General features: G+C 35.1%; 1 protein-coding gene across 1 annotated transcript in view; it reads right to left on the minus strand.

Annotated features, from left to right (window-relative positions):
- The window catches only part of Clock (clock circadian regulator), a 75,132-nt gene that overhangs the window by 22,309 nt on the left and 30,570 nt on the right, over positions 1 to 22,253 (minus strand). Inside the window, exons 7-15 of the mRNA XM_013009062.1 lie at positions 19,466 to 19,557; positions 13,788 to 13,877; positions 8,675 to 8,795; positions 7,415 to 7,528; positions 7,164 to 7,282; positions 4,671 to 4,753; positions 4,121 to 4,227; positions 2,914 to 3,061; positions 2,237 to 2,312 (exon numbers count right to left, since the gene is read on the minus strand). Of these exons, the coding sequence (XP_012864516.1) occupies positions 2,237 to 2,312; positions 2,914 to 3,061; positions 4,121 to 4,227; positions 4,671 to 4,753; positions 7,164 to 7,282; positions 7,415 to 7,528; positions 8,675 to 8,795; positions 13,788 to 13,877; positions 19,466 to 19,557 (950 nt within the window). The remainder of the gene's footprint in view (positions 1 to 2,236; positions 2,313 to 2,913; positions 3,062 to 4,120; positions 4,228 to 4,670; positions 4,754 to 7,163; positions 7,283 to 7,414; positions 7,529 to 8,674; positions 8,796 to 13,787; positions 13,878 to 19,465; positions 19,558 to 22,253) is intronic.

The raw sequence follows: 22,253 nt of genomic DNA on the forward strand, positions 1-22,253 counted from the left end.
TCCCTGCAGAAGTAACTACAGTCAACTTAAAAGTGATGACCAACTTCAAATGGACATTCAGTTCTAGGCAGCAATATTGTTAAGTGTTTGTGGAAGACTCACTTTTCTATTCTTCACAAGTAGTCAATGCCTTTGCACTGTTCTTAAACCTGTTTCCCTCTCTCAAGTGACTGCCTGGCCTTATGTAGAAGTTCCGGCCTGACTTATTTTCAAAAGATCTAACCTTATCTGCTAATATTGCATGTTTAATAGTATATCTACTTTTTCTTCTACAAGAAGAGTCATGTATTCCATTAAAGGCTCTCCGTGTGTAGCATTGAACAAGAAACAAATAACCTATTCTTACTTCAGAGATGCTACATAAAAAGGAACAATGTATACACACATACACACAAACAAGATGATTTCAGATATACTCAAGCAACAAGGGAAAAAAAGGACTGTTAATGTCATATTGAGTGGTCTTCTCCAGCCTAATTACCCTCTGTTCTTCATCTTTTCTAATTTGCCTTTACTTCCCACTGTTCTTATCTGCCTTCAGTATCCATAAATATAACAAACTACTCCATCTTCTCCACCTCAGCTTTGAATATTCCTTTACCGGCCTGCTCTAACAAAAGTGCAGATTTCACTGGAGGATTTTACTTTCCTTGTAGGTCTTTTCAGTGATCACGGTTTCCTCTCAAACCACGAAGTTTCAACCACAGTTCTATAGATAGAAGAGCAGTCCTACTAGTGATTCCCTGTGTTCCTTCCCTAAACTCAGTCCTGAAACTCAAATGACCACACTATGGAGCACTACCCTTGTTGCAGTCACATACTGAACTTGTAGTCACTTCAGAGAAAGTACCTGAACTAAATTTTAGCTCCTGGCTCAGTATTTTCCATATTAACTCTTTATCCCAAAATTATCTAGCACATATTCAATACTATGAACTCTCTCTTCTTTGGTGTTTTTTCCCCCTTCAAGATTTGACTCTACTAGCCCTCAGTCACTAATTCATAACTGTACCTAAGAGTTGCTACTAACAAGGAAAAAACCCTCCGTACTATTGATGTCAAACATCCTATTTTCTGAACTTCCACTTCCCACATGTCCTTCATGCTAGTTAAACCAATTTTTTTTTACCTGTACTGCACAGCTAAGTAGGGCTGAAGAAATACAACATGGTGACTGTTCCTCCTTCAAATTAATGATCAAGAACACTCAAGTGGGCACTTAATTCTGTCTGATTGCTCAGAACATTTACTTTTCAATCAATAAATTTATTTTTATTACCAATGTAATATGACAGGAACAGAAGATTACAATAGTTTCTTTCTATTTATTTTGATTTTGTATAGTGTACACAGGATGACACATGTATAACCTTAGTTATAGTCTTGCTGTTTTATAAATATTCTCTTATACAACCATTTAATACTTTTGTCTGTTTTCTCAATCCTCTAAAAGCTTCTCTCCCAATAATGGCTGCTATTTCACTGAGAATACTGCTGGCAAGCTCCCTCTCCCATATCTGCCTAACTGCCAGCTGAGTATAACCAGCACTAAGTTAATGCCAAGAAGTGTGACAGGGTGACAGGTTCTCAGGAGTTGAAAATATATGCCTTCTGGGCTGGTGGCTCAGTGGTAGATTACTTGCCTCACATCCATGAGGCCCTGGGTTTGATTCCTCAGTACCACATAAATAGAAAAAGCCAGAAGTGGCACTGTGGCTCAAGTGGTAGAGTGCTAGCCTTGAACTGAAGAGCTCAGGGACAGTGGCTAGGCCTAGAGTTCAAGCCCCATGACCAACAAAAAAAAAAAGAAAAAAAAAGAAATTATATGCCTTGTTACAATCATTTACCATAAATGTAAACTGAATAAAGAGGAGAAAAGATACAAAGTAATACTGACTGTGAAAATATAATACAAGCATACAGAATAAATCACATTTCATAAATCATATAAAGTATCTAACCAGGGACTAATACTTCTTGGTCAATTAATGACAGTTTTAATATGAGATCCACTATGTCTCTCGCCTAATTACTGCTAAATGGCAGGAACTTCAATTCTTTTAGAAGCAAATGAGATTTTAAAATATTAAAAATGAAAGTAAATAGCAAAGTTTAATCATCTCCCATCACAACTGAGGAAGTGAACTATTTGAAATATAACTTTCCCATGAGTTTGTTCTTCATTAGGAAGAAAGTTAAGAATTGAATACATTTTTAAAGATTACAAGAAACATACTTTGTCAGCAGCTGTCTCAGGAAGAGACTCTTCAATGCCAAGCTCTCGTCGTCTTTCAGCCCTAACTTCTGCATAACTACAAATGGAAAGAATTAGACTTTAGTGACTGGCCAGGCCCTGAATTCAAGCTCCACAACTGACAAAAAATGAAATTAAAATAAAAATACTGCAGAAATGCAACCATTCAGTGTTTGTTTTGGGTCTCACTTGTTCATCACTAATTCTGGACTTATTTTCTATGTGCTACACAAAGCTATTATATATGTATATATATATATGATGCACATATATATATAAACACATACACATATATAGTGTGTACTGGTTTAATTCATTTTGCATTGTCATTTGCATTTTTGTATAAATGTTTAAAACTATAAAGTACATAAAAAAGGAGTACTATGTTTATCTACTCCAGTTCCCTTTGCAAGGCTGACTTTGTTATATAAATGACAATATAATTTGTTATAAAACATAAAACTAAAACTCATGTAGAGCATTATATACCACTTACTATCTATATGTCTCTATACAATGCCTGTAAGTAAATTTAAGGAATTATTTAATGAATATATACAAAATTGGAAAGAGATCACTTTGTCAATTAACAAGTCATGCATAAAAATTACATTATTAGTTGTTACTGAGATTCAGAAATTTTCTACAAGAATTATTACCTTACTACGGTGTGAGTACAAACAATAAATTCTGGTCTTGAATTCCACTGGTGGTAAGTGATATAATAATGAGTTTGAAGCCAAATCCACTGTTGCCCTTTGGTCAGAAACCTATAATAACAGGACTTGCCTTTCCCATATTGCATTACTAAGTAGAAAAGAAAGAAATTTTAATATGAATGTGTATTTTTAACCAAAAGCGATCATTTATATTCAAGTCATATACAGTTTATAGTTATTTTTCTAGCTTTCTAAAAAAACATATACACTATCAATTGCAAAAAAAATACTGTCTTTAAACAATCTGCTTTGGTTTTGAGACAAGACAACTATATAGCCCAGGTTTGAATCGCACTCACTAGGTAGCCTGGTTGGGGCCTTGATTTTTACTACTTCCTCAAGCCTCCTGAGAGCTGAGATTTACAGACATGAAACATCACACCTGACAAGAAAATGCTATTCTTTAAGATAAGATCTCAAGCAATTAGGATGTCTTTCTAGTCCAACTTTCTTCTAGTTTAACTTTCCAGTCCATTATTGCTGATTTACACACTTTCTTTTTTTTTTTTTTAACTGCATTTTTTTGGACTTTTCTTTTTTGGTACTGGGGATAGAACCCAGGACACTGCACTTGCTAGGCAAGCGCTTTGCCACTGAGCTACATCCCAGCCCTGATTTACACACTTTCTATATACCATTATGTTCCACATACTCAAAGATTCAAACTGTTGACATCCTCTTGCCTAGATACAGTGAGGGCAGTAACAATAAATTTATATTAAGCCTGAGTATTTCTGCCACAGATATTGTCAGGTATAGTATCATTGAAGAATTTCACCTTAAACTCAAATCCAAAATCAAAATTTTACTCCTTGAAGTAACTGTTAAGTGCAGTATTTCCCAAAGCATATTCTGTACATTTTAAAATCTGACAACTTTTATCAAATTATTAAGCAAAAGTATGAGTCTTGTGGTACTTTGGGAAACTTTTTATATTTTTGAAATGCACTAAAAGATGTTGCTTTACATGTATGGTTAACCAATCTACTAGGACTCAGAGATACAGTTTAAGTTAAACTTATTTCTACTTCACACATTCTAAAAATAATTATAAATCCATTTTTAAAAACCACCTTTCATTAAACAACATTTCTATTGATAGAATTTCAAATAGTTATCATCACTAGAAATACTAAAATCTACTTACAGTGCTCGTGACATTTGGCCAGATTTTCTAGGTCATCCACATGATAGTAATCGTAGCCTGATGTCCCCAAAACTTCAAATGGCAAATATCCTATTATTGGTGGTGCCCTAATAAAACAATATTATTATTTTTCCATCAAAAAGCTCCAACTAGACATCACATGGGGGAAAGGAGGGCTTTATTTTAAGATGGGTTAAAAATCCTTTTTAAAAAAGTTTGTCTTTAAGATCAATGTCAAAAATTATATGGCTAAGCCAGGTGCCAGTGGCTCATGCCTGTAATCCTAGCTACTCAGGAGGCTGAGATCTGAGGATCACGGTTCAAAGCCAGCCCGGGCAGGTAAGTTCGTGAGACTCTTATCTCCAATAAACCGCTAGAAAACCGGAAGTGATGCTGTGGCTCAAGCGGTAGAGGGCTTGCCTTGAGCTGAAGAGCATAAGGACAGCGCCCAAGCCCAGAGTTCAAGCCCCTCGACAAAAAAAAAAAAATATATATATATATATATATGTTTAATATGGCTATTTTTAAATGAAATTAATAATGAAGTTACCTGTGATCTAGAAAAAGAAATTTCCATTCTAAACTATGTCTAGATGTAAACTCTTCATTGGGTTCTTCAACAGTACACATTTCCTACAAGTAAATTAACAAAATTTAGAAGTATTCTCATGTCATTAGAAAAATCCTAAATATTATTAAGACATAAAGTTATTATTAATTAACTTTTACCTAAATGAGTTTTAGACACTTCAATTTTCTAGTAGTAAAAATATAGCAAGTTAGGAATACAACTCAGTAGTAAAGGGCTAGCCTAGCATATAAAAGTCCTGTGGCATTTGATCTCACATCCTGTGAAAAACTGAAAATAAGACTTTAAAATGTAGCAACAAATAATAATCAAGATGCAAATTTCAGGAAGAGTACTTCTCATTATACGCATTTCCCATTACTCATATGTAATCTTCAATCAGACTCTGAAATTGGACCTTTTCCTGTTTCTGCCTGTTTCCAAACATCTCAAATTTAATATATCAAAAATTAAACCAATTACCTCAAAGCTAATTACGTCATTTCCTATCTCATCAATGGCCACATTCTTGCATAGTGGCAGAGTTCAAAATCTAATAGTCATAACATACTCTTCAATTTTACCCTTCATCATCACATGGATAATACAAAATCCTTTCAATTTTACCTTCTAGGTATTTTTCCCCTCAGTCCTGGGGCTTGAACTCAGAGCCTGGTCTATTCCTGAATCTCTCTGTTCACAAGGCTAGCTACTCTACCACTTAAGCCACAGTGCCACTCCCAGTCTTTTCTGAGTAGTCTTTTTGGAGATAATAGTCTTACAGACTTTCCTGCCTGGGCTGGTTCTGAACTGTAACCCTCAGATCTCAGCCTCCTGAGTAATTAGGATCACAGGTGTGGAGCAACCAATGCCAGCTCAGCTCCTAGATATTAAATCTACTCTAGCATTCATCTTCAATGGCTTAAACAGACCCTATCATTGATGCACCTCATTGGACAGCATCTTACCTACCAGTCTCTGTTCTTCAGTTTGTTTTCTACTGAGGGCTCTTAATTATATTACTAAGGCTCAAATTCAATTATGTAATGTCCCTTTCCTCATTCTGAAATTGCTTCAATAGGGGGAATAAAAAACAAGTTTCATTTCTAGCTACCTCACTTTCCCCCTCCTTTTCTCCATACATGAACCCTAGACTCTGATCACATTAAATGATATATTACATTCAATTTAACACACCATTTTGTCTGTCCTAAGATGACCTTCTGCCATACAATGTAATAATTACGAACTGGAGCTTTGAAAGAAAAAGAATTAGAATCAAGTCCCAGTTCTTATTAGTTAAGAGATCAGATTTTTGACAAATAACTTCCCTGAGTCAGTTTTCTTATGTACAGAATCATGAAGTATATAGAAAGCAATAAGCACTCAAATGTTAGTCACTGCGATTATTTCCTAATTCAAAATAAGTAGAGTAAGACTGGAAAACTCATAACAGCCAACAACAGTATTTCTGTCTTATTCCATAGTATCTCACAATTTTTTAATTTTAATTTTTAAGTGCCAGTTCTGGGGCTTGAATTCAGGGCCTGGGCACTTATCACTGAGTTTTTGTGCTCCAAGCTAGAACTCTATCACTTGAGCCATCACGCTACTTCCAGCTTTTTTCATGTTTAATTGGAGATAGGAGTCTTACAGACTTTTCTGCCCAGGCTGGCTTTGAACTGCAATCCTCAGATCTCAGCCTCCTGAGTAGCTAGGATTACAGGTGTTAGTCACCAGCACCCAGCTGGTATCTTACAAATTTTAAATCTTAGCCTGGCTTCTTGTCAGTTCTATTGGTTTAACTATTTGACTTTTCTATTTTCCTACTAACCATGTATTTGTTGAGACCAGGAAATGGATGATTTCAAACTTAAAAGATAAATACAGCAAGAGCCATTTGTTCATTTCAAAAACAATCTTTTGAAAACAACCTAATTTTCAGTTATTGGTGGTGGGGCTTGAGCTCAGGGCCTTGGTGTTGTCCCCAAATTCTTTCTCTGAAAACTAGCACTTTAAGCCACAGCTCCACTTGCAGTTTTGTGGGGTTAATTGGAGATAAGAGTCTCAGGGGTTTTGCTGCTCCAGCTGGCTGTGAACCATGATCCTCAGATTTCATCCCCTTGAGTAATTAGGATTATAGGTGTGAGACACTAGTGCCCGGCTGACCTTTACTTTTAATGTAGATACTGAACTATTCATGCAAATGATTCTTACGAGTTTGCATAAAAATAGAGCATTAGTAATATTAATCATTTTCACTGGTTAACTGCAAAAACTAAAAGCTCAAGTTATACAAGTTAGTACTTTTCTAAGTGTTGCAAAAAATATTGTGGTCATGAATATATAATGACTTGGAGCCAGTGCTTCTGCAATGTTTGCAGGAACTTCCAGTCATTTTGGAGATAATAAAACAGTACACAAAGACAATTCTCACACTCTGTATTGAAGTCCTCCCTGAGCAATTAAACATACCTTGATGAACTGAGGTGTAGCTAACCTGACAGTAGCTACAAAACAAACTCTCTCTTCATAAGAAGGCCTATGTGTGCGTTGTATAGTTCCTTCAAAACCATTGTGTGCTGAAGTGGATACTAAAACAATAAGGAAATAAGTATCAGTTAATCCAGTAAAATCTACTTGTCATCAATATTTAAATATATATGTCTAAAAGCTTAGAAAAATACCATGTTAAAATACATCGTAAAAGAAGCATTTTAACTCACCACTGTTTAAAGATTTGAAATTTCCTATGAATCTCACATATTCATAAGTAGATGGTTCCTTTGGGTCTATTGTTCCTCGAAGCATATGACAACAGAATTCTAACTGATTTTTTGCTGAAATAAGTGATAAAAAGTTGGATAAGTTCACAATTATTTTTTCCAGTAGACATCCTACATGACATTTATTTAGTCCATAAAAGCAGAATACCTATAGATGACCCCACCTAGTATAAGTATTTTCCACTGTTGCTCCTTTTCTCTGTAGTCCCTTTTCTCAATTTTCACTCTAATTCCAAATACACATTTTGCTTTTTATTCTCAAGCTAATGTTTCCATGTCTACCTTGAACAATCTTTCCTATTATCTGTCAAAGCATGACCCAAATCTTCCTTCTAAGTATCAGATTTGAGTGGTCTATTGATCAATGTTATACAAACTTGATTTTCCTGGCCTCTATTTTCAGCTCACTCTGAAAAGCTATATATCCATTTTTATCAAAGACATACATACAAACTTATATATTTATATGTACATGTATAAGCACATTTCTCAATTCTTAGTATATATAGAATTTGGAAATATAAAGAACTTCTAAGGTGAACTGATCTGTACCATGAATCTAAAGGAATGTCTAAACACACTATAATATTTTGTTTCTTGTTGGCTAGGACTATATTTTATTCTTCTTAGCACTTTTTATGATGTACCACATTAGATACATCCAGCAAAGATTATATTATAAAGTTAACTATTTTTCTTTTAAAAATCATTTTAAGCTGGGTGTCAGTGGCTCACATCTATAATCTTACTCAGCCTGAGCTCTGAGAAATCATGGTTCAAAGCCAGCATGGGCAGGAAAACCCGTGAGACTCTTATCTCCAATTAGTTAGCAAAAAAGCTGGAAGTGGAGCTATGACTCAAGGGTGCGAATCTTGAGCTAAAGAGCTCAGGGACAGAGCCTAGGTCCTGAGTTCAAGCCTTAGGATTGGCATCAAAATAATAACGAAAATAATAATTTAAAAAGAACAGAGTTCATTTCCACAGTTGGGTTAACAATAAGGAAAATGAGAACACCAAATTTTCTCTCATAAAATAGAGTTGAGATTTTATTTAAAAATTTAAAATACATCACTGGGCTCTTTTTATGAAACTAGTTAATAGTATGCATAAAAATACTGTATCTTAAAATATCTATGTTTTCCATAAACTTGAAAAAGGATAATGGTACAAAATATGACACTTGAATTTTTGGTTACTTACATTTTAAGTACTCAGGAGTCAATGAGTCACTCTCCAGCAGGTGGGTAGAGAGCATTTTATAAACCTCTGAATGCTCCCCCTCGGGGATAAAGTTAAATAGACTCTGATCCACAAGGTCAGACTGAAAGGAAATTTGTAGTTCATTATTCAAGAGGCATTTATTTTCAAAGTACATAATCATTACTAAAAGACATGTGATTAACTTTCAGTTATTTTTGAAAACCAATAAATGGGACGTTACAAACTACATCTTAACAAAACAAGATTGATGGCTGGGGTTGTGTGTACACTAAGTCAACACAAGACCCCGAGTTCCCTCCAAAAGACTGATACACAGTTACACTAAATTTGAATACTATAAAATATAAAAGGGCTTAGAGTTAAAATATTTTTTTTTCTACAGAGACACAGCCCTATCATTGTTACATAACTGTCCTATAAATGACTCAAAGAATCACGGACATGCTTAATAAGGTGATTTGACTTGGCTATCATTTCAATGGTCCACTGCGTCCTTTTGTTTTTATCCAATTTTCCCAGGCATTTAAACTATATCTCACTGTCAAAAAGCCTTCTCTCAAAAGGTTAAACATGAAAATGGCAATTCCTATCCTTAAGTAACAATGACAGTAAGATTCCAGCAAATTCACAACTCTATGCAGTCCAGTCTACTCTACTGGACTTTTCTTACATCTCCAAATTGCTCTGTGGAATCCTAAAATCTCAAAAGCAGTGGAGGCAAGGGTGAGAGAAAGACAAAGGAAGTGAAAAGAAGCTGTGAAGGTCAAACTGCATTCAACTAAACCAGTTCCATCTTCATTTTGTAAAGACTGGTGGCTCACCCCTGCAATCCTAGCTACTCAGCAGGCTGAGATCTGAGGATTGAGGTTCAGAGCTAGCCCAGGCAGGAAAGACCCTGAGACTCTGACCTCCAATTAACCACCAAAAAAGTCAGAACTGTAGCTGTGGCTCAAGTGGAAGAGCATGTTACCCTTGAGGATAAAAGCTCAGGGACAGTGTCCAGACTGAGTTCAAGCCCCAGGACTGGTACCAAAAAAACCCCGAACCAAACCAAAGCAAAAAACAAAAAAAATCCATCACCACCACCACCACCACCACCCAACTCCCCCCCCCACACAAACACACACACACACACACACACACACACACACACACACACAAGAAAAACAGACAGCACTGGTGGTTCACATCTATAATGCTAACTACTCAGGAGGCTGAGTGAGATCTTAAATCACAGTTCTAAGCCAGCCTGGGCAAGAAAGTCTGTGAGACTCTTATTTCCAATTAACCACAAGAAAACTGAAGTGACACATCGGCTTAAAGTGGTCAAGACCACTAGCTTTGGAGTGCAAAACCTTAGGGAGCGTCCAGGCTCTGAGTACAAGTCCCATGACCAATCAAAAAAAATTGCTTGAAGAGTTCCACTGGTTAGAAACAAAAATAACAGGAATAAAACAGACACAGGAGATGATAGGAAGTGAGAAAGGATGCCGTACTATTCACTGAACAAATATAAGCCGTACATACAATCACAGTCTTCTGTCTGTCTTTTGTCTAGCCCTCAAAGTGCACCTTAGAAAGTGGAATGACTTTCTACCATCTTCACATAACTTTATCTCTCATCTTTCAAAGACCAGTTCAAATTATTTTCTTTATAACACCAAAACTGAATTATTTCCTCCAAACTATTTGCTTTATAACACCAAAATTCAATTATTTTCTTCAAATTATTTCCTTCATAACACCAAAATTCATGATAAAAATAAAATTCCTTCAGTACTTATTACTCATATCACTCATGCCACATTAAAAGGCACTTATTATTTTAACATCTATGTCCTCTTGTCCCTTCCAACTAAAGCACATCTGACCAGCCCTTCACATATAATAATTAGTATAGCAAATAATTTTAGACCCACAAGTTGACACTGGTTCGAAGGGTTGCCACACCAATATCTATATACATACATTTATAGACATATACACACGCACACAAACACATACATAAATTTAGCAATTCTTGTAGAAGACTGAAGAGACACCAAAACTCAAAGGGTGAACTGAAATGATGAAATAAAATTTCAAGCATGAATAGAAATGATTGAAAACTGTCTTTCACTGACAATGAAGTACCAAAATACAGGAATTGATGGAAATGCAAAGAGTAGTCTGGATAAAAACCAATAATAACTAAAATTTTCATTTCAAGAATGATTATAGTTTCTTATGTTATTTATTCTTTTCTTTTTTTTTGTCAGTTGTGGGGCTTGAACTCTGGGCTGGGGCACTTTCCTTGCACTCTTCAGCTCAAGGCTAGTGCTCTATTGCTTGAGCCACAGAGCCACTGCCGGTTTTCTAGTGGTTTGCTGGAGATAAGAGTCTCACCGACTTTGCTGCCTGGGCTGGCTTTGAACAGCGATGTTAAGATCTCAGCCTCCTGAATAGCTAGGATTACAGGCATGAGCCACCGGTGCCCAGCTGTTATTTATTCTTATTAGGAATTTCTTTTACTATTTCACTGAGAGTCATGATTCAGCCTATATCACTCTTGCTTTTCTATTTACAAATTTATTGGATTTCCTATTCATAGAAAAGGACCTGAATGGCTACTGTCTAAGTTCTTCTCCAAATTCTAGTTCTTTGCCTTTCATGATGAGCATCAACTTTTCCACTGACCACTATATCTATTGTGAGGTTAATGACATGATGTTATAACACTTAGTACCCAAACACAATTCAAGATTCTAACAGAAGGAAATAGTAGCTATCTCGGTTTTTCTCCCATCATTTTCATGAAAAAGAAATGAAAGCTAGAAAGAGGAGAATGATAAAAGTGTGACATTGATTAAGTTGCACTATACTTAAAAACTTACATGTTGAATTGAAACCCCTTTACAACTGCTTACAAATAAGATTATAATAATAAAAATGAAAGCAAAATATATTTTGCATATTACTTTTCTTGGGGTAGTACTGGGTTCCATTTCATGGTTGTGTGCTTACTAGGCAGGTGCTCTACCACTGAGCCACACTCCAGCCTTTTCTTGCACTAATTATTTTTAAGATAGAGTCTTGCTTCCTGCCTGGGCATGTGCCTATAGTATGTCTATTTTTAGACATCCTGCAATAGCTGGGATGATCCATCTTCTTGATGTTGAGATGGAGTCTTGTGGACTTTTCTGGAGCTGGGCTGGCCTGGAATGGAGATCCTCCTGAACTCAGCCTTGCCATTCAGTTGTGCAGATAGGTATGTGGCATTGCACTCAGCTATTGGTTGAAAAGGGTCTCATGTGTATGCCTAGGCTAGCCTCAAACTATGATCCTTTCTATCTCAGCCTCCTATATAGCTAGGATTATAGGTGTGAGCCACTTGCACCTCGCTTTGGAAATAATGTATCTTTAAACAACTGTAAAATTCTTCATTTACAGGCAGTAGGGACAAAAATTCTGACTTACCCATCCAAACTGGCCTTCATTATCATATGACAACTCAAAATTTTAAGTCATATTTTTGCATACCATTTTTTCACTATTTGAACCCACTGAAAAAGAAAGCTCCTAGAAAAGCAGTTATTTTCTCTGTGACCCCCCCCCCAAAAAATGGTAAATAACTTACTGCTCATCTTTCAGCAAGAAATTGCCCTTTTAGAGTTTGTCCTTTTAAGTATAGTGTTGCTTTTTCTTATAAGATACAAAGTGCTAGAGTAACTACTTTTTAGGTTTTTTGTTTTGTTTTTGTCAGTACTGCTTTTTAGGTTTTTTGTTTTGCCTTGTTTTTGTAAATATTGGGGCTTAAACTTGGTCCCTTGAGCCCTCATTCAGTTTTTGATTCACATGAGCTCATTCACTTGAGCCATGCCTCAATTTACAGCTTTTTCTGGTTAATTAGAAATAATTCCCTTAGGTTCAAAGCCAGGAACTGGCTTTGAAGCTCAATCCTAAGACCTCAACCTACTAAATAGCTAGAATTATAGGTGTCAGCCACCAGTGCAGGCTTTTTTTTTCAATATTGTAAAAAATATTCACAAAGCAGTTTATCTTGTATTGGCTTAAGTTTTCAAAGAAAACAAGCATTTTTAAGAAAAAATTAAACATTATTTATACCAAAGTATCATCTTAGATAATGTATTAAGTAAAATTATACATGAATTTAAAAAATTATCAAGCTGGGCAGTGGTGGCTCACATCTGAAATCCTAGCTACTCAGGAGGCTGAGATCGGAGGCTGAGATCTGAGGCTGAGGATCACAGTTCGAAACCAGCCAGGCAGGAAAGTCTGTAAGACTCTTATCTCCAGAAATGGGCACCACATAAGCCTTGAGCAAAAGAGCTCAGGGATAATGCCTACACCCTGAGCTCAAGCCCCACAAAAAAAAAAAAAAAGCTGGAAGTGGAACTATGACCCAAGTGGTAGAGTGCTAATCTTGAGCAGAAAATCTCAGGGACATCATACAGGCCCTGAGTTCAAAGTTCAGTACTGGCACATAAAATAAAAATAAAAATGATAAATTGCAGCAGAGCAAATAGCATAGTGTTCGGTACAAAGTGGATGTTCTATATACATAGTAGAAAAGCAAACATACAATTCATCTTCTCAAAAATTATACAATATACATATAATTCTTTATATGTCAGTGTTCCTACACAACAAATTAAATATAGCCAATATTTTATCATCAATTCAAGTAATGCTGAAGAAAAGTTGCAAATCTACTAATTTTTAGTATTTTTAGAAATTATTCTTTTGAGAAAATTATTTTTGAGTTTCCTTAGCAATAAGTACCTCAGGAAAAATTGCTTATTTGGGGGATACTTTCAGTGTTTAAAACCTTCCTCCAGCTGATAGAAAACATTGAAAAGTTACCATTAGAATAGAGAAAGGAAGAACTACTAAAGTTAAAATGGTGAGTAAACATGTTCTAGAGTTTTGACTAATCTAAGAAAACACAGCAATGATAAAACAAAGATCTGCATGGAGCTTCAACCCCTCAATCATTATTCAGCATTGCTCTCAAGGTCCATTTCCTAGTGTTTTAAGGAATATTTAGAGTAGGCATTAAATAATAAGAATATTGTTAGATTTTTATACTTACTGGCAGTTGTTCAAGTAATGAAGTTACACTCTCAGATACATATATTATACTTCCATCTGTCATGATTGCTAAAAAAAAACCATCAAGAGCCTGAAATTAAACATAATGGTCAGTTAAGTGAAAAAGTGTTTGACAGGACAGAAATAAGAAACATGTCAAGGAACTGATATGGAAATACCCAGAGTACTGTCAAAATACCATGCTTTCTTCTTTATAGTATTTTGGTATATGTTTTTATGTATCTTTAAATGCTCTTGAGGGGGGAAAATCACTCCTTGGCAGTCTACTTGACAGCTTGTTTCTAAAGATAATTAATGTTCTGCTTTTACTTATAGTCCTATATGGCTTTTTGAATATGCTCTCATATCCACTATATACGTACAACCAGTAATATGCCTTAGACATAGAAGAGAACATTATCATCACTTTGGAAATTTTAACAGAAAAGTATAGCTCTGATGTGTAGGGAGATACACGAGAAATAGAGTAAACAGAGTAGTAAGAAATTAAGCCTGTAAGTGAGGCCAAATTATGAAAGTCTTAAATTCCAAGTTGGGATATAAAGACTTTATATACATTACTGGGAAAGCAACGGAAGATTTTAGAATAAGTGGGTATGTATGCTTCAATATGAGTAGTCTAGAAAGGCCATCAGAACTACTAAACTGGACTTAAAACAGAAAATTGAGTCAGAAAAATATGATGAGAATTTGAAAGGATTAGCCAAGCACTGAGCAATGTTAATTTCTTCAGCAGTAATTTAGAGCAGGAGACAGACTTAATAATAAAACAATCCTATACTTTATATTTTCAAAGCGTTTTTGAGAATCCTAGGCACAGAAATGGCAGCTGAAGAAATAAGACCTTCAGAAGAAAGAAGCATGCCAAAGATGAATCATTGGAAGAATTACCTACATATGGGGATGAGTAGAAGAAAAAACCTAGAGAAATAAGACAGAACACATTGTCAGTAGTCAATGGCACAGAATAAGGTCAGCGAGGAAGAAGATGGGGTGGTACAATGCATAATGAGTTCACTGTAGGACAAGGAAAAAATGAGAAATGAATTTTGGTGATTTAAAAAAAATAGTGAGGTCTGTAGGGAGGCAAGAGACTACAATTAATTTAGAATTGATTTAGAATGGGCAGATGACCAAAAACCATAGCCCAATCATTTATAAACTTGAGAAGAAAGGGCAACAGAAAGGGACCAAATATCAAGGGAACACATTAAAAAATAAGACAAAACAAAAAAATCAATAAGTATATTGGCAAGCTAAAGGAAAGAAGACCCAGTAGTAAACTGAAGGTACTTTTTAAATTAAAGAGCACTCTTAAAGGATACTTCTTGTTAGTTATCCTTGTGTCTAAGATTCTAATGTATGTGGGGCACAAGGGAGAAGCACTTGTAGTGTATAAATTATGGACCTGGGAATGAAAGCATCTCTCTCATTAATTCTAAGTAATTTACAGGAAAAGGCACCTCCTCTTCTATTGGAGGAGAAATGTACCTATTAGAGAGAAAATTTACACTGAGGAGATGACTACCTTCTAGAACAGCTCAAACAAACATGCTATTCGGTAATGGAGGGGGAGAACAGAAATATCGTAATTTAAACCAACTCATATATTAGTAAAGATTTAGTAAAGGTTTTATTAGTATAATAATGCCAGTGTTAATATATTGTTATTCCATCAGTAATTATCTTATTATTACTATCCTGAATAGTAAAACTATACTGAACTTCAAAAGTAAACAGCCAACTATGCTAAGTACTTGCTATTAGGACATTTGCTAGCTCTCCCTTCTATGAAGACAATGAACTGAAATCAAAATTGTTAATAATTTAATCCCACATCTAGATCTAATACTTGATCTTTCATCTTTCCCAAGCACAGAATAGACTCCAACACATTTTGCCAAAGTCGTGACATAGAAGAAAAAAATTAAGACCCAGTGTTTTGAGAAGAGGGACATGATTTCTCATGAAGGTACATGGTATACCAAAACTACAGGGCTATTGAAGAGGATGATTATAAGGTGTGGAATGAGGCAGAGGACATCTTCATTACACAGCCAAACTGTGAACTTAATAAAGAAAAGGTTTAATTTAAAACTCTATCTTTTTACTTATCTATACATAATAGAGATTAGTTTTGGGAAATGGTCAATGAAAATTCTAGAAAAGCAACAGAAGTTCTTTGTGGATTCTTTAGCAGAGACACAAAGCACTAGCTCTTTCCTTAAAGACTATGGGAGAGACCTGTCAGCTAGCAGGGAAATTTCAGAAATGACTGCAGCGATCTGAGCATGTTCAGCTGTCCTGAGTAACTCCTTACTCAAATGATAGGAAGAACTATTCCTCACGGAAAAGAACAAAGACAGAGAAGGATAGCTTACGAGAGACTGGAGCCAACACAAATTTAGAGGTGAAATATAAAGGTGAAATTTATGACTTTAATTTCAGTTTTTCCATAACTAGCTATCTGACCATCATGGGCTGGCTAAAATTCTCTAGACATCACCATAAAATAACGTTAAGCTAAATGATCCAATCAAGATCTTAACACTAGCAGCTACAGCCTAGATCCGAAATTCTGCTAAAATGGTAAAGAGCCTGTTTATGTGTAGTCTGATCAATACAATCAATCAACACTGACACAACTATGTTATGTTCTAGTCAAATAAACATCACCAAAACAAACCCAGTTTTATTTTATGAAACAAGTTGCTATGAATCCAAACTTTTTGCCAGGTACCGGTGGCTCATGCCTATAATACTAGCTATTCAGGAGGCTGAGATCTGAGGATAGCAGTTCAAAGCCAGCCCGAAGGAATGTCCATTGAGACTCTTATTTCCAATTAACTACCAGAAAACTGGAAGTGGCACTGTGGCTTAAGTGGTAGAGCGCTAGCCTTGAGCTGAAGAGCTGAGGGATAGCGCCAAAGCCCAGAGTTCAAGCCCCATGACAACAAAACAAAAAACAAAAAATAAAAAACAAACCACACATAAACAAAACTTTTCATATCCAATCAGCAAATTTGGAAAGAATTAAGTTTGTAAAATATGAACAAACCTCTAGATTCAAGGTATAATATATGCCACATCTTTTTTTTTTTGGTCGGTCGTAGGGCTTGAACTCTGGGCCTGGGCGCTGTCCCTTAGCTCTTCAGCTCAAGGCAAGCACTCTACCACTTGAGCTACAGCGCCACTTCCGGTTTTCTGGTGGTTTATTGGAGATAGGAGTCTCACGGTCTCTCCTGCCCAGACTGGCTTTGAACAGCAATCCTCAGATCTCAGCCTCCTGAGTAGCTAGGATTACAGGCGTGAGCCACCAGCGTCCAGCTATGCCACATCTTTTATGTTGGCATATTCATGTGAAAATATATTTACTTATTATACATATTAAAATTAAAAACCCATATTAAGTACAATACTTATAAATATAAACTTAAAATTCAAGAAGACAATCATGAGGATTTTTTTTTCAGAATTTTAATATAACTTTTTGATATAAATAATGTCAGCGTGTCTAGAACATTTATTTGTTCCTTTGGTACTTACCTATTGCATATACAACATATGCTTTAGTAATTATCAGAATCTTTGATTCATGAAAAAATGTGAAGATAACACTTCTATGTTTAGTTTATTAATAAGACAAATATGTTAATATTATTCATAAATGAGTAATTATACTTTTTAAGTTTCTAATAAAATTTTCATACCATTAAAACAAAATAAGTAGTTTATCATGAACAGAAGGTCTTACTAAACAACTGCATTGACAGTATTTATTATATAATAAAAAGTAAGAGTCATTTCCTTTCTGTTGTAAACATTAGCTTGTCTATACTCTTTCATAAACATTACTACAATTGGCTCTAAACAGACACTTTTTGGATGTCAAACTATTTCTAGAGGAAAACAGTAAAATTAGGAACTATTATTTGGTTTGTAAGTTACATGTACTAATTTCAAGAGCTAATAGCTAGTTCCAGAGCTAGAAGTCCTCTGCCTTAGGAGCTTTTACTATGGAAGTCTGGTAAGAAACACTATGCACAGTGGCTGAGACATGGCATCAGAAGACAGACTGCCTGAGGTGAATCCTAGCCACTTACTAGCCCTGTGACTTTGGATACATTTAAGAATGCCTTTAATGGAAGTGGCGCTGTAGCTCAAGTGGTAGAGCACTAGCATTGAGCCGAAGAGCTGAGGGACAGTGCTCAGGCCCAGAGTTCAAGCCCCATGACCAACAAAAAATAAATAAAAATTAAAAAAAAAGAATGCCTTTGTTACTTGATTCCCTTATCTTAAGCAAAAGAGATGCTGTCTACTGAGTTTTTATACTTATTTTCATTTTTAAAGTACAAACGTTAAATGTTTATAGTTACATTCCAACAAGTTTCCATATAGTAACATTTCTACTAAACACACAATGACTTCATCTAGCAATTATAATATGAATCATTATTTTAAAAATATTTGCTTCATATCTCAGTAGAAATATTGAAGATGTGAGACACAGTCTGTGTGTGTGTATGTGATATATATATATATATATATAAATGATTAAGATAAAACAATAAGAACAAATTAGGCTCTAATACATTTTTTAAACAATCTTTAACTTCCTCAGCTCAATTGCTTTCTTGTATTCCTTCTATGTCTACTTTCTTAGAGATTGGGTTTTGTTTCTTTTTGGAAACCAGTCTCCTGGTTATGTTTGTTTATGTTAATCACCAATTCCTAATCCTCCTGCCTGAAACTCCAGAGTAACTAGAACCTACTTTTCTTTTTTTCCTCTCTTTTTGGTGGAAAAGCTGTATTGAGGATTGAACCCGGGACCTCCATTTAAGCCAAGCAAGCACTTTAGCTCTTTTACTTGTTTTGTTTTTATTTTAATTTATTGTTATTATAGAGGTGATATACAGAGGGGTTACATTTACATGTGTCAGGTAATAAGTACATTTCCTTTCATACAGTGTCATCTATTCCCTCATAGAACCTATTTTTGTTGTCATTAGCTGTTGCTTCCAAATTGTAAATTTTCATAGAAATTTGATACTGAACTCTGCATACTCTATTCCCCATAAATGGTATTAATGTTCTTATAAAGGCTCCTGAGAGCTCTTCTGCCCCTTCTATCAAGTTAGGTCATAGTAAGAAGATGATCACCTATGAACTAAGAATCAAGCGCTCTCACCAAACATCAAGTCCACTGGTGCCTTGATCTTGAACTTCATAGCCTCCAGAACTGTGAGAAATAAATTTCTATTGTTCATAAGCTACCCAATTTGTAATATTTTGGCATAGCAGCTCAACTGGACTAAAACAGGCATATTTCAAAGAAATATTTAACATGCAGTAATATATCCTACTATTTGTAATAATGAATTTGTCATAGTTTCATGTGGAAAACTCAGGATTTTGACTTTTATAAAGTATCTCAAAAGTTGACATATATTGAAAATATAAAAATTTGTTACTTTTCAACAATACTGGTACTTGCTTATGATACTTAACATTGACTAATTTTAATTGTACATATACGTGATTACATTTACACTGAATAAGGCTTCTCAACATTAACAATACTGCTAAAAACTATACTAAAACTAAGCACCATTGTGATTTAAGGAAAATAAAACTTTCAAAAATTAAATTGGGCCATACCTCTAACATTAACTGTGTAAACTCTTCATTACTAAGGAATGTAGGTTTCCAGTCCTGTCGAATTTCACTAGCATCTGACTGTGCAGTTATTTCTGTAAAAAGAAAAAAAAATTCAACATCTTAGTGACATAATCCAACCACTGGGACAGTACAAAAATCCACAAGTTGTCTTCTCTCTTCATTATAGATGAATAGATGAGAATGATAGGCAGTAACATTATCTGTATATGTAAATAGGAAGCCAAGTTTTGGAAGGATAAAATATTTGTATTTATGTGGGACATTCTCTCCTTCGATGTAGTCTCCTAGTAATACCAGTTTCTCTTTTTCTTTTTACTAGGGAGTTCTGATAAGCTTTAGGGCTTGAGATTACTTTCTGCTCGACACAATTTCCAAACAGGAAAAAGAATAAGCATATCGAAACAAGATTATTTCAAACAGTTTTGCAGGAATTCTTTTTTTCCTCATCATTCATTGGCAATATCTAGACCAAAGATAAGAAATGAGCCTAGACGAAAGGAGCCAATGAGGTCAGTCTGTTTTTAACAAAGACGATCTTAGCCCTACTTATTTTCAGGCAAAAAGAGTCCTCTCAATCTATACTTTTTTATAATCAAATGACATGACATTTGAAATGTCTCTGCTCAGTATCTGCTCTGTACATGTTCTAAATGGCAAAGAGTTTTTCATAATTATTACTATTTTATTTTGCTATACACTTCTAATAGTAGCTATGAGAAAGTTAATGACAATAAAATTGGAACTATTTTTTAAATCCATATTGTTTTCATTTTATTATTATAAAGGTGATGGTCAGAGGGATTACAGACACATAAGTCAGGGAATGAGTACATTTCTTCTTGAACAGTGTCATCTCTTCTCTTGTTTTCTCTCAGTTCTTCCCTCCCGACCTGACCTCCCTCTCCCACAAGTTGTATAGTTCATTTTCAACACATTATCTATTATCACTGCTGTATGTGTTCACCCTTTGTCCCACCATTTCTGTGCTCCTCCTTACCCTCCTTCAAACAGACAAACTTATATACAAGACAAAAGGTACAGAAAACAAAAACAGCAACAAAAGAGAAAAACAAAAATTTTTTGTTTCAATTTCTTGGGATTCATTTCCATAAACATCATTTTATATGATCATATACACATACTATTGAACCTCTGTGATCCTCTCCTAAGAATATCCCCCTTTGGTTTCGCTGTGCCAATGTCTAAAGTCCTGTATAATGTATTGTGTACAAGTATATATTTTTTGTCCTTACTATCCAATGTGTTTACCTGTATATTTATAGGCACATTCTAGTTAGAACAAATGAGGGAAACCATGAAACCTATGTTCATTGGGTCAGGCTTACTTCACTTAATTTTTCAAAGCCTTTCCATTTCCTTACAAATAGTACAATATCATTCTTTCTGATGGAGGCACAGAATTCTATTGTGGATATATACCATATTTTCTTGATCCATTCTTCCACTGAAGGGCATCTGGTTTGTAAAATCTGAATAATTTAGGTAATGAAGTCTTTTCCATTTTAAAAATACAGACATATTATGATAACCAAACCAAACAAAAATATATTTCATAGGCTGTTTTTCTACAAAATATACTGTTTTATAGTGACAGGTATGGATTACTTTATTTATTATCAATACATAAATACAACATACTGTCATACCAAATTTGGCATATAGGAAATGCCTATCAAAAAAAAAAATGTGGGCTGGGAAGGTGGCTCAGTGGTAGAGCGCTTGCCTTGCATGCATGAGGCCCTGGGTTCGATTCCTCAGCACCACATAAGCAAAAAGGAAAAAGCCAGAAGTGGCGCTGTGGCTCAAGTGGTAGAGTGCTAGCCTTGAGCTGAAGAGCTGAGGGACAGCGCCCAGGCCCAGAGTTCAGGACCCACGACCGGACCCCCCCCAAAAAAAAACAACAAAAACCAATAGCATTGAGCATATAGTGTCTAATTAGGGATTAATCTCAATCAGTGTACCATCTAAAAAGAACACTGAATACTATCTTTAGAGATATAATGTACTGACAGTGGTGACAGTAAATACAATAAGCAATTCTGACACATTTACAAATCAAGATTTGAAGCCAACCAAGGCAGACAAAGACCTTTATGTCCAAATAACCAGCAAAACGCTGGAAGTGGAGGCATGACTCAAGTGGTAGAGCACTAGCTTGTGAATGAAAAAGCCAAGTAGGAGCTCAAGGCTCTGAGTTCAAGCTCCAGTATGGGAATAAAGAGGGAATGTAACAAACACTCCTGGACATTTACCCAAATGATCAAAAACAAGGCCACACTAAAGCTACCAGCACTACTATGTTCACTGAAGCATTATTTACCATAACTAAGATATGCAATCAACCCAGATGCCCCTCAGTAATGAATGGATCATGAAAATGTGGTATATATATATATATATATATATATATATATATATATATATATACAATGGAATTTTATGCTTCCATAAGAAAGAATGACATTGCCCCATTCATAAGGAAATAAAGAGACTTGAAAAAAATCATATTAAGTGAAGTAAGCCAGACCCAAAGAAACATAGGCCCCATGGTTTCCCTCATTCGTAATAATTAGTATATGTCTAGGATAGTTCTAACAGAGGATCACAGTAGCTCAACAGCTATGTACATATGACCATATAAAATGATGCTAATTGAAATGAACTCCAAGATATGGAAACAAGAGGGTTTTGTTTTTGTTTTTAATGTACTCTGTGAAGTTATTTCTTTTTTCTTTCATGTTTTTTT

This window comes from Dipodomys ordii, unplaced genomic scaffold, assembly GCF_000151885.1.
Source record: "Dipodomys ordii isolate 6190 unplaced genomic scaffold, Dord_2.0 Scaffold8, whole genome shotgun sequence".
Classification (NCBI taxonomy): Eukaryota; Metazoa; Chordata; class Mammalia; order Rodentia; family Heteromyidae; genus Dipodomys; species Dipodomys ordii.